Here is a 12,624-nt window from a genome sequence, read left to right on the forward strand (position 1 = left end):
GTCGTTTGGTCGCGATTATAACGGTCTGAGAGCTCACAGGCAGCCAGCTCCTTCTAAAACGCACTTTCTTCATTTGTTTCTCTCCCTCTCTTCTTTTAACCCAAGATGAACAGAGTTATCCTCCAGCTTTTTGCAGTCGGATTGTGCTTTGCAATCGGTAAGTTAAAAAAACAAGTAAATATTCGATTTAATTGCAGGTTACCCGTTATTCGAATTATTCAATAAAAATACTTTTAAAGTGAACTGCTACCTTTAAAGACTTAAGTTTGAATTTTAGCAATAAATGTTTAAGTTGAACTTTGCTGTGGTCGGTAACTATCACCTGCACAATCATGTGTGTTCCTAATTAACGCCTTACTTTTTTGTACAAGTTTTATGACTAAATTATGTTTAAGATCTTTATTTTCGTTCTAAACTGAGCTTTTATATGTTCTAATACCGTTTTATATGTGTATCTTTTTTTGTCCTGGAAGCTTTACCATTATTTTTCCACTTTCTTTGGAAAATGTGTCCCTTTTTTTGGATGGGTGTGTTCTTGTTGGAGGGTGCAGGGCTGTTTTTGCTGGGTGTGTGCGCAAAAGAAGGTATAAACACCACCTAGACGAATGTAAAAATGAGGGAAACCTTCCCTTTTGGGCGTAAACCAAATCAAATATCAGTTTGTTTGTTTTGTTTTTTCCCCATAATGTTGGTTATCTCTCTGTGGTTTTAAATGGTATGTTCTAGTTTATCTGATAATCTGGGTAGAGATCTTTTGACTGTTGCAGATAAGATATGAAACATTTAAAACCCCAGCCACATATCAAAGTTTGGGAATAGTAATGCCTATTTAACCACTCATATGAAATGCAGCTCTGATTTATTTATGCTGTAAACTATAAATGTATATGGAAATGGACTGCTTCTAAGTGTAGCTTTGATAAAATGGAGACACTCCACTCCAAAAATATAAAAAATAAAGACAGTTGCACAGAAAATAAATGCTTGAGGCAATCTGCATACAAAGCTGACATTTATCTCAAATGAGTTTTGTTAGTTTGACCCTTAATAAACTTGTGCTGGTTTTGTAGGCAGCCGGTTGGAGGTTGCTAGGGGAAAAATGTGTCTTCATGATTGCATGCAATTCATCTGATCATTATTAGATTTTGTGGTTGCTCAGGGCTTGCACGGAAGATGACATTTTCAGTAAGCATTCACAGCTACTCACAAAGCAGAAATATTTAGAGGTGTTGCCTGAGCACTATGGCTAACATGTGTTAAATGTCAGCTTCACTCAATTTTATTTCAGATTTTGTGGCAATCTGCTCGTGATCAAAACAATCGCAAGGTGGTTTTCAGCAACTAGTTGAGGGATAGCCTCCCTTTCCCCTCGCAACCAATGGTGGTATCAGGTCCAATGTGTTATATATGATGGTGCCCTATTGCTAAAAGTAGCTAATAACTTAAGTTGTCCTGTGAAACATTTATATTGACAAGCTTAAGTGCAGATTTCAAGTCACACATGGGAAATTGGGCTAATAATTTATTTAAAAAAATTCTTTATAGCTGAATGAGCAAAGGCCCATTTGCAAAAGTTCTAAAAATATTTAAATTTGGCTTCCATACATTATCTGGCATTGTGACTTAAATGCATTACTGGTAAGTGAAATGGTATGGAGAGTTTTATTTAAATTGGTTGGCTAAAGCTAGCCAAAAGTGTGAATAACTGCTTAAAATAATCAGAAAAGAGATTAAGCTACCAAAGGCGTTGGCTAAAACTAGCTAAAGATGGCGGCTAAATGATCTGGTGAAACTAAAGCTTCATAGTTAACTTAAATTAACAAATTCTTTTTGAAAGTATTAACAGCAGTGATTAAACCTCTAGCTAAAGGTGATGGGTAGATAACTGACTTTTATTTGACTGAAAAAGTAAACCATTGAACCATTTTGCTAAAATATACCAAAACAAAACGTATAAACTGCTACAGTCGTTTTGATTTTCGGAGTTTGCCATTGAAGTTGAGGAATTGGTTTGCTAAAGAGTGGTTAAATGACTATTTTCTCAAAGAATCAAACTTGTATCGAGGTTCATGTACAAATCATTAAAATCTCCAGAAATCATTGAGGCAAATGCCTAGAAATGATCAGTATTACCTGATTTAGCTAGAAGTAGTAGCGCTAACAGTTTGCTAAGTCTTCAAACAGTTTAAGTGGCTCAAAGAAGTTTTATGTGAAATCGTCAGGTCTGTGTTTTGTTAACTTGCAAAAATTATTCATATTTTTAATTGGTCTTCTTGTGTTTACCTTAACAATTGGGTTTACAGTTTTCTTTTGTACTTCAAAGTAAACTGAATATTGTGAAAATTTTTAGATAGAGGTGAAATCAAATTTCTTAACATTTTTAGAGGATTAAATTATTTTGTTAGCATGTTAAATGATGTGTATTGTATGATTCACCTGAGTGACTAAGACTTCGGCTTTAGCGTGTTTGCTGTCTGTGCACATCCTGGGCTTTATTTTAATGCAGTTTATTGCAGGTTCCAGGGTGAGGCAGCTTGTTTGTAATATGTGGATAAGTGCTTTTTTTTTTTTTTTTTTTTTTTTTTTTTTAAATCCACCCCCAGGCTGTTGAACACAAAGTCAAGTAAAACATTGCCAGCCATTACATGAGATTTCTGTCATTGTAGTAGTTGAGATTTCAACTGATGTGTTTCGTATTCCATTTCAAACCACACCTTTCTGGGATCTGTATTGTCATCCTGGCTGCTTGCTATACCTTCAGGTGATAATGCTGACCTTTTCACTTGTGTGACCAAAAAGTGATCCCCATATGGTGATAATTGCATAAAGGTGTTTGGGTGTGTCTGAAGTGAATGATTCAGACAGTGGACTGGTTCATTTCTGAAGGAAACTTGTTACAGGCCAGTGAAATGTTTCCCAAAACACCAGCTCACATAAAAATAGACAAATCTTCACCTCTGTTCAGCTACTGTTCAGCTGCTTTAAATTCTTTAGTCAATAAATCTAAGTAATCTACAGTGTTCACTGCCAAAGAGACATTTTCAATATGCTTGAGATGTGCTGTGGAAGTGACTGTAGTGGTTTACATTTATTTTTTCCTTGCATGCAAAAGATTCCTTTCTCGAGACACAAACTCACACTGGGAGGGAAGGCACATGCCTGGATACATGGGAGAGTTGCACCAGGAAGCGAATTTGGAGTGAATCTGTGCCCAAATCAGACATGCAGGCATGGATGACATACTTTGTTAATCCCAGAGGGGGAAACTAAATTTAACAGTAGCCACTTCACAAAAACAATGTGGTAGGTAAATGAGACTCCCCAAAAAGAAAAGCAATTATAACAATTAGACTAAATGGAGACTAAAGTAAACAGGATGGGAATACAAAGCGAGTAAAGATGGGCCATTGGCTCCACCCTGCACACAGTAAACCCTGTTCTGCCCCAGGTAATGTAAGTGTATTTGTTTGCCATGATCAGTTGATGGTAACTACTTGTTTAAACAGTTGAAGGAGAAATGAATCATAGCTATTGGTAAGAAAACATTTTAAAGCTTAACTTAGCTTTAACTTCTGAATTATGTATTCCTAAGGTGTTTTATTTGGCTCGCTGCCTTTTGATTTTGGGATAACTGTTCAGGTGAGAGGATTTGATTCCCTTTCTAAAAATGTGAATATCTGACACTTCTCACCACAAACCAGCTGCTCCTATTCGTGGTGTCCCCATGGCAAGTTTTAAGCTTTAAATCCAAACGCAAACTCGTGTGAGCTGCCCAGGCACATTAATCTTTAGTTTTTATGAGCAGTTACAGGGTGAGGACCATCATCCCTCCTTGAAAGAAGCCTTTAAATACACAGTCGCCCTCATAACAGATTTCATGAGCTTGTTTGCATGTTTCCCGACTTGGTTTAATTTCTTTCCATATTGCAGCGCATGACTCATTGTTTGGCTGCTGGTATTTAGTCAGTGCCTCCTCCCTTCGTCCTTTTCCAGCAGATTCCCACAGTTCTAAATCTGAGCCTTGTGAGTTTTTGTTTTTTGTTCCCCAAATTGTCCTGCCCCTCCAGTCCTGTGCAGTTGACATGTTGGCACTGTAAGCGGTGCCCACCCCCACCCCACTGCCTCTTTTGCAACAACAAAAGAAACATCCTCATTTAGCTCTGCATTCATTACCATAGACACAACACCTTTCAATACACTTTGTCCAACTAGTACAGGGGTGGGCAATCTCAGTCCACGAGGGCCAGTGTCCCTGCAGGTTTTAGATGTGTCCTCGAACCAACACAGCTGATTTAAATGGCTAAATTAGCTCCTCAACATGTCCTGAAGTTCTCCAGAAGCCTGGTAACGAACTAATCATGTGATTCAGGTGTGTTGACCCAAGGTGAGATCTAAAACCTGCAGGGACACCGGCCCTCGTGGACTGAGATTGCCCACCCCTGAACTAGTACGTACTTAGACCTTGGAGTGGAAAATCACAGGTTCACAGTCTGCAGCTTTAGTCTGTGAGCAATAGAGGGCAGTGTAGGACTGAGGCTTAACTTCATTAGTAATGTGGCGCGTCTTACTACTCAAGAGTGTTCCTTCATTATTAAAGAACAGCCTGTACAGGGTGCTTATGCTCATCTGAGTCTGGAAATCCCTCAGAAATGATCACATTAACATGTTATCAATAAATGTTCAAAGTAAATATAGGTGTTTGTTTCCCTAACGTTCTTCACATTTCTTAAATTAATTAATACTGTTCATAGGTATCATACAGGGAAGTAGCTGAATTATGCTGGACCAAAGAGGAATTTCAGAATTGTGCCTTGTTTCCTAAAAGTATTGTAGCTCGGATATAGATTTATAAAGTCATTAAAATGTTAAAAAGGAGGACTCGATGTGATATATTTAATAGTTGAGAATAAAGAGATTACAGTTCAATGCTAAATAGTTTCTGGGCTTGAAATTCAGGCAGCTAATTTTTGTTAATTCAGAGTAAATGTCCTTTGAAACATCCAGCCATTGTGTTCAAAGCACTTGTATAGTGGTTACAAAAAAACCCAGGAACTTCCTTGTTATTTAATTATTACATTACTTAATAACTCTGTGGCATCAGTGGCCATAAAGATAACAAATGTCCGCCTTCAAATTTTCTAAAGCTGTCCAGTGGGAAGAACTGGTTTCCACTTCTTGGCTCCCCCCCCCCCCCCGACCTTGTGTTTGACACTGCTAATCTAAAGCACTACACGCTTACAGCTTGTTCTTCTTCAAGGTTTCTGTCAGAAGTTGTGACATAAATGCTTTTGTGCATGTGTACTGTTGTTGTGCCCAGAGGCTGATCTTTAAACTGTGTGATGTTCTCCAGCTGGCAGTGAAGACCACCTTGAGGTGATTCATCACCTCAAGTGATTCATCACCTCAAGTGAACAAATGTGCTGCTGTAACTGGGCACCCTTTAACCCTGAAACACTAAAAATAACACGCCTTACCTCAGGTTTGTTTTCTATAAACATGTGACGTATGTGCATGAGTTGGCGCCGTGAAGGTGGAGGAACTGGTTGGATTGGAGAGGAAATCTTGCAACACATCTCTCAGCACTCTTGGTTATATCCTAATGTCACCATCACTAAACAAACCTGCCATAAGAAAGTTCTCAAATGTAGCTCTACCAAATTTGATGCAAGAAAAATAAAAATGTTGTGCTATAGCTACTTTTTACTGAAGGTGCTGTATTTGGTAACTTGACGTTTCTTTCCTCCCACTGTTAACAGGACCTCCAGGTTTGACTACATGCACATTTTTATGATTAGTTGTCCTTTTATGAAAGCTTTTTGATACGGTAATTCAAATCTTGGTTGTATCCTAATACAGATTATTTTTAAGGTCTGCATAACATTTTAAAGCTAATATTTACCTCCATTACAAATACAAAATGCCTCATGACATGAGCTCAGGGGTGTAACCGAAACCAGCTGGGGAGGGTGTGGGGTTGTTTTCTCTGTACAAAGGTGTGGGTGTTTTTTTTTTTTTTTTTTTTTTTTTTTTTTTTTTTTTTTTCCCCTCTTTTAAATTAAACTGAAACATCAGAACAGTGCTCACGCCACCACACAAGAATCCATTTTATTCATGTTGTACATGCTAATTAAATCCTCCAGTCTAAATGGAGGATACATTTTTAAGGTGGTTATCAGTTCAGTTATGTAGCCTGTGATGATGCATACCTGTTTAGCATGAGACGTATTGGACAACGAAAAGGAGGGAACTAGTGAGTTGAGGAAGGGGAAAAATGGGCGTGAGTCAATGCAGCAAGGCAGATGATGCTTAGTCATCACGCTAGTTATGCAATTACTTTTTAGGTGGGCACTCTAATTGTGGTTGGTTACTCATCATGAGATGTTTTATGAGCTTCTTAATAATCTGGAAGATTTTGTCTGCAGCTAAATGTGTTTTTTTTTGTTTTGTTTTTGTTTTGTTTTTTTCAGCTTGTCAGAAGTGGCAGTAATTGTAAATTGTCTGTAATTTGAATTTGAACTGTCACATTTAAGACAATGATTAAAAGTTGTAGACTTGAGGAACAACTTTAGCTGTAGCCCAAAAGTTGTAAGCTTTGAACATTTTAAACAGTTTTTATTTGTTTAATGCTGCAGTCCCAGTATAAGCAGTTTGATTTCTAATAAGCCACAGTATTACAATGCTTTAATTTCCCTGTCTCATTGGTTACTGCTCAATGTTGTACAGTTTGTGCCCAGTTCTTTCTAGTGACGCACTCAAAGGTAGCTTAGAAATTCCTTGGGTGACACTTATCCTGAGGTGTTTTTTGCAAGGTTTGTCAACACACTCTGTGCACTGAGGGAAAGTGTAGTTACCCCTTCGCCCAACCTGAGCACAAATAACAGGTTGTGAAATCACGGCTTGTACCAGGATGGTGTTATCAGAGACCAGTCATGCTTCTTGTTTTTGTCTTAAAGCAGATTACAGCTGTATCACAGGTTCTATTGAAAAAGCTGAATTGGTCTCTAAGGGTTTCTGCATACATGAGCTAACATTTATAGTCTTAAAAAATTGAATAAGAGGAAGTGCTTTCATGAGAAGACTGGGACTACGTTATTTTATAATCTGCTCAGAAGAACCGCTCCAGAGGGTTCCTTTTAACACATGTAGGGCCTAAAGAGAACCTCCCCTGTGCTTCAGGCTGAAGGTCATATTTTTCTTTATCTCAGACTTTGTCCTTATCTGTTAAATGCCAGACGTCAATACCCTAATGGAGGACAAACACTGAAAGGCCTCTTTTTCTCAGCCTCTATTTCAAACGAACGTGAACAATGCAAATGTTTGAACTCCTATTTATTGCCTGTTACCAAACTAAACTGTTTCCTCTTTTCTTCTCCCTTTTTCTCCAAATCTGATATCAGGCCAAGCTCTTGTATGCTACCAATGCACCATTGGGATTGGAAGCCTGTGTGTGACGTCTCAAACGACATGTTCAAGCGGCGAACAGTGCTACAGTGGAGTTGGGAAAGCAAGTAAGCACACCAGTGGCTACAAATGTGAACACACGGCATTCTTGTAAAGCTTGTCGTCAGCTCTCAGGTGAAACCCCTGCATTCTTAAAATGCGGACACAAAGGGAGAGTTTTCAGACATACTCCTGCATGTGAACTGATGATTTTTCTAAATGTGATGTTTGTGCTGCAGGAACAAACTTTTGATTGCCCTGTCACTGATTTCAAATTTACTTTGTTTGTTTTTCTATTCAAGTTGATCCTTCTCAGTTGGGGAATTTCTGCCTGTAACATGTAGCCATGTTATCTTGTGAGGCTTATCCAGGATAAGATCATTGATTATTTACTGGTGACAAAGAGCATGTGGTTTCAGTCCAGTCCACCTTTCACGCATTAGTTTTGCGACGGCAAAAATGCTTCATGACTGGACTTCATAAACTGTAGCAGGATCGGTCTTTTATAATGTGCATGGCTGAGTCATTGATAACGAGCCGAAACTGAGAAGTTCAAGGATAATGTTTGAATTAGTTGCCTGAAAAGTAATGGAGTGGAATTGGCTGGTTACGTTGAGGACGATCTACATTACTCACTAAATGTATTCTGCCAAAATGCGCTGCTTCTTCATGTGAGGAGTCTTGCCCTGGAAAATGAACTACCAATTCTGCAGACTGAACTTTGCTCACTTTCCAGAATTTGCATGTTAAAACTCATTGCGAGCACCCTGGGTGGTAAACGCTGATGCTGTTTGTGTTATTCCACAGTTGGATTTGTGGACGTCAAGATGAAGGGTTGCCTAGCAGTAGCGAACTGCAACAAGACTGAAGATGTGGACTTTGGCACAAACAAGACCGTCTACAAGATGACCAAGACATGCTGTAACACAGACCTATGCAACACAGCACCTGGTGTGCCCGGCACCCCCACGCTGACCCTGGCCCTCGCCACCATCTCTGCTGTGTTTGTGGGAAACCTCCTGGCTTGACAGAAGATGCCACCAGTTTAAAATGCAAACATGAATGAAACACACACACACACACACACACACACACACACATTCAATAAAATATCCTTACACGTGAGCTTTTTGTAATCATGGAGCTTTTTTTTTTTTTTTTTTTTTTTTCTTTTCCCCCCCTCCTTATGGGTCTTGTGTTTACTGTCCTTGAGGTAGTTGCAGTTTTGGTTTCAGATGGTTTTTCATTAATTCAATCTTTTAAAGTTCATTCTATATTTGTAAATGTGTCAGCCTGCATTTCACTGTAACAGATGTTGAATAAGTCAATGTATATTAATTGAGTGTAATACTGAAAAAAGAAAAAGAGGGAAGTAAGTAGAGCCTAGCTGTAGAGCTTGTGTATACCCTTTATTACTAACTGTGAAACATACTACAGCATAAAGGGTGTTTATGAACGTGTTATGGAGCTTAACGCTGGCACCAGTTTGGCATGTCCACCCCCCCTCCATGCCAAGTCTAAATATAACTTTAAATTTCCCACACTGTCCCTTTACTCTGATTTTTGGCCCACTGTACTGTAATTTTAGACTCATAATATTCATATGCTAACAAACTCAAATAGTCTTGTAGTTTTCTAAGTATATTGGTTTTTTGTTTGTTTTTAACGGTTTTTGTCCAGTCCCCTTTAAAGAATCTCAGTTGGTTCTTTTTTGTTTTGTTTTTTTCTCCGTTTGTCACATTCACTCTGCTCACAAGCTGTGAGGTAAAAGCTTTGTGTTTGTTTGTTTGTATATGTTGGCTAATGGGGATGTATAGACTGCTTTGTCATACTGAAATAAGACGTCTTGATCAGTTTCTCTTCATATACATATTTTCCCCTTTGCAAAAACTTTTTTTTTTTTTTTTTTTTGCTTTTTTTGTAGGTAGGGGGGGTAAAAATGTATATTTTGACGCTTCCAAGTCTTTAAATAAAACTATTGAAACGGGAGTGAAGTGTACATTGGGTGTGATTTCTGCTTCCTGCTGATGAAACAAATCTTTCTTTTTGTGAAACTGCAAGATTTACTGGTTAACCAGGTTTCACAGTCCCATTGCACAAGGAGACTTTCTCAATTTGTATCTTTTAACCTTTTAGACTTTGTAGTTCAGGAAATATTTCGAAGATGAATGCAGTAGACATCCCCTCTTAAATATTTCCTTAATCAGGTTATTATTATTATTATTTATTTTTTTTAAAGCAGTTTTTCTATCTTTCAGCAGAGGAACTAAAAAGGGTTTTATGAACAGAATTAATTTCAGTTATCTTGGTTTTAGTTTTTGAAGTTGGAGGAAAAAATCTTTTGTGTCGGATGTGAGATTAAACTGATTATTCTGGGGTTTTGATGTCATTTCTAGAGAAAATTATATTCTGTAATAAAAGTAAATTTTACTTGGAAAAAAAGCCCTACTTAGTTGGTAGTTCTGGGTTTGTGGGTTTTTTTTTTTTTTTTTTTTTTTTTTTTTACATTTTCCAGCCTCAGTGCTGTCATCATTCATGGCATTCCTTTCCTCATTCGCACTCCCTCCACCTGAGGTGACAAAGAAGACAAAAGGCTAACTGTTGTCCACTCCCTTCACCTGTCAAACATATAAATCTGTCCCCACAAAACAAGCTCATCAGTTTATCGAAAAGTGACAAGAGCCAGCAGCCTCTCTGTGGAAGGACTTTCTGAGGACTTTTACCCGAAGCCAACGACCAAATCAACACAAGATGGCAAAGATCGTGCTTGCAATCATCGCAGTTGTTGCATCCTTCATGCTGGGTAAGGTTATCCAATCAGTTCTCTGCATTGGTTAATAATGAAATATGATTACAAAAATAAGATAAATATTATATATATTATATAATACAAGGAAATCAGAAGAGCTAAAAAAAAAGTGCAAAATGATCTCTCTCTTTTAAAAAAATGCTTTAGATAATTATCACTGCTAAGTTCCTTTTTGGTGATAAAAATCATTGTTTTTAGTAAATTATTTTGATAACAGGGTTTTTTTTTTTTTTTAAAAAAGTAAAAATAATTTAGGACTCTGGCAAACTTCATGCGGTGGTTTTTATTTATTTATCCATAATTTCAGAAATCACGTCTGCCATGATCTCAACATAGAAAAAAGATTAATCTTGTTTTTCTTTGCGCTGAGATTAATCATTCACTTCACAGGGCACAAAAAACAGTTGAAGACAGCTGGTTAAGGGACTATCCAGAGTGATGGGATGTTGTTGATTTTTGGAAAAAAAAACTTGTCAAATTCTCTTTACAGTAATATCTAAGTAAGACTTCTTTAGCTGTCTCAGAGGCATACAGTGTGTCTACTTTGTGTTATTTGGGCCAACTGACATGAGTACCACACGATGTCAGGAGAATCTGCTCCAGCTTTGCCCAAAGATGCTATTTCTAAGATTCTGGAAATGCAGATTTAAAAAAAAATAATAAAAATTGTGCGTGTTGCCAAGCGGCGACACCTGGGAGGCCCATGCAGAAAGCAGAATTCATACGTTATATGATATGTGGATATTTGCCTGCGCTATTTTTTGAATCTGAATAATTAATACCCAAACTGACTGAGCTGCTGCTTAGGGTGAGGGCTGACTAACAATATCAGACTGACTCTTTTTCAATCTTCCAAATCAATCAAACCTACTTTGAGAACCCATTTAGTACAAGTTGATTTTTTGTTAACAGCGTGTTTCGGTACCAAATTGAGATGATAGCTTTTTAACATATACACCTGATTGACTGACAGCTGTTCCTCGCACCTCTGTACAGGGTGTGGCAGACCAGACTTTTTCCATTGCAGTGTGTGAGCCTTGAGCTGTAATAACCTAGCGCAGGGCAAAACTGACTGGACAGGGGAAAAAAACCCAAAAGAAAGCTTGACTGCTTAATGAACTTGATTTCCTTTCCACTGATAAAAATACTTTTGGCCACTCCATTGGCACTACATTGGGTAGTGCCAACATGGGATGTGTCTCCGGCGGGAAAGTAACCTGTGACTGTTTGCTTGCCAAGTGTGTTTAATCACTTCTGATCACCTGTCAAAATGATGTTGACCTTTCTGCTTTCCCTTGTGTGTTTCAGTGGATTCCCTGTCATGCAACAAGTGCAACTTTGGCATTGTTGGGTTCTGCTTGACCGGCAATAAAGAGACCTGCTCGACCAACAGCAGCGTTTGCTATACTGGAAAAGCAAGTAAGTCACCTCTTGATTGTCTTAAACATCACAGCAAGTGAGCACAGGAATGAATCACATAAATCACACCTATCTACTTTCACAAATGTATCTGAAGACATACCAAATTTCCCCTTGTGGGACAATTAAAGGATTATTCTATTCTATTCTATTCTATTCTATTCTATTCTATACCCGATGTCCTCAGCTGCCAAAACAAAGTAGGGTGCCAAAGTAGGGTGTGGTGGTAGCTGGGTGACAGTGGAAAATTACTAGTTTACAGGTGCTGTGCTTCAAAGAAAAGTCAGTTAAACTGGATTATGGTTATACAAACAAAAGTGCAGTATTAAAATAGCACTGAAAAAAAGAGATTAAATACAAGTAACTTCATACTGTATATTTTTAATGTCATTCTTCACCTCTGTAAGTCTCAATAGCCTAACGTAACTTTTCTCTCTCCAGCTTTCCCATCAGTCTCCAGCTTCTCAGGCTTCAACAGCCAGGGCTGCCTAGATGTCAATACAACTTGCAACACGTCGACTAACAGCACCCTGCTGGGAGTCAGCTACACCCTCGCAATCTCGTGCTGCTCCACGGACAATTGCAACCCCATCACCACAAGCGGTGCCCCATCTGCCAAGATCACCCTTTCTGCCGCCATTGCTGCAGCCGTCCTGGCCTCCGCTTGGGGAAGCATGTTGTGATAAAACTTCACACAGTGCTAGTTAAATCCAATCGTACCAATAAACTAAGAAAAAACGGGTTCTTTACACTCTATCTAAAATGAAGTCTTTGGATCTCGGGAGTTATTAAGTAAACTTATATGCATAGTCATGCAGCAATGCTCTGTTTTTCACATAAAACACAAACCTCGAGTGCAAACATCATGAAAGTTAATCGATGAGATGTTTCAGGGAAACATTGAGTTTGTAAGTTTTCCATGTTGTTACTTTGATTTTTTGTATTTATCCTTTTAA

At 38.2% G+C, this 12,624-nt stretch overlaps 2 protein-coding genes across 2 annotated transcripts; both read left to right on the forward strand.

Moving 5' to 3' along the window:
- Positions 1–16: 16 nt before the first annotated feature.
- Positions 17–9,420, forward strand: spaca4l (sperm acrosome associated 4 like). The gene is made up of 3 exons (XM_065471879.1): positions 17–157; positions 7,398–7,508; positions 8,248–9,420. Exons 1-3 carry the CDS (start codon positions 106–108, stop codon positions 8,466–8,468), a joined length of 384 nt encoding a protein of 127 aa, XP_065327951.1. The 5' UTR covers positions 17–105; the 3' UTR covers positions 8,469–9,420.
- A 771-nt stretch (positions 9,421–10,191) lies between these two features.
- On the forward strand, positions 10,192–12,351 carry lye (lymphocyte antigen-6, epidermis). The gene is made up of 3 exons (XM_065471886.1): positions 10,192–10,243; positions 11,558–11,668; positions 12,110–12,351. The coding sequence occupies exons 1-3, from the start codon at positions 10,192–10,194 to the stop codon at positions 12,349–12,351; spliced, it is 405 nt and encodes a 134-aa protein (XP_065327958.1).
- Positions 12,352–12,624: the final 273 nt, after the last annotated feature.

This window comes from Pelmatolapia mariae, linkage group LG22 (assembly GCF_036321145.2).
Source record: "Pelmatolapia mariae isolate MD_Pm_ZW linkage group LG22, Pm_UMD_F_2, whole genome shotgun sequence".
In the NCBI taxonomy this organism is placed as follows: Eukaryota; Metazoa; Chordata; class Actinopteri; order Cichliformes; family Cichlidae; genus Pelmatolapia; species Pelmatolapia mariae.

Bases quoted from the DNA above. Each gene is read 5' to 3' on its own strand.
- spaca4l (XM_065471879.1), top strand. From the start codon at position 106: ATGAACAGAGTTATCCTCCAGCTTTTTGCAGTCGGATTGTGCTTTGCA. The intron at 158-7,397 runs GTAAGTTAAAAA...ATCTGATATCAG, and splicing joins CGGATTGTGCTTTGCAATCG to GCCAAGCTCTTGTATGCTAC. The intron at 7,509-8,247 runs GTAAGCACACCA...GTTATTCCACAG, and splicing joins CAGTGGAGTTGGGAAAGCAA to TTGGATTTGTGGACGTCAAG.
- lye (XM_065471886.1), top strand. From the start codon at position 10,192: ATGGCAAAGATCGTGCTTGCAATCATCGCAGTTGTTGCATCCTTCATG. The intron at 10,244-11,557 runs GTAAGGTTATCC...TGTGTGTTTCAG, and splicing joins TGTTGCATCCTTCATGCTGG to TGGATTCCCTGTCATGCAAC. The intron at 11,669-12,109 runs GTAAGTCACCTC...TTCTCTCTCCAG, and splicing joins TTGCTATACTGGAAAAGCAA to CTTTCCCATCAGTCTCCAGC.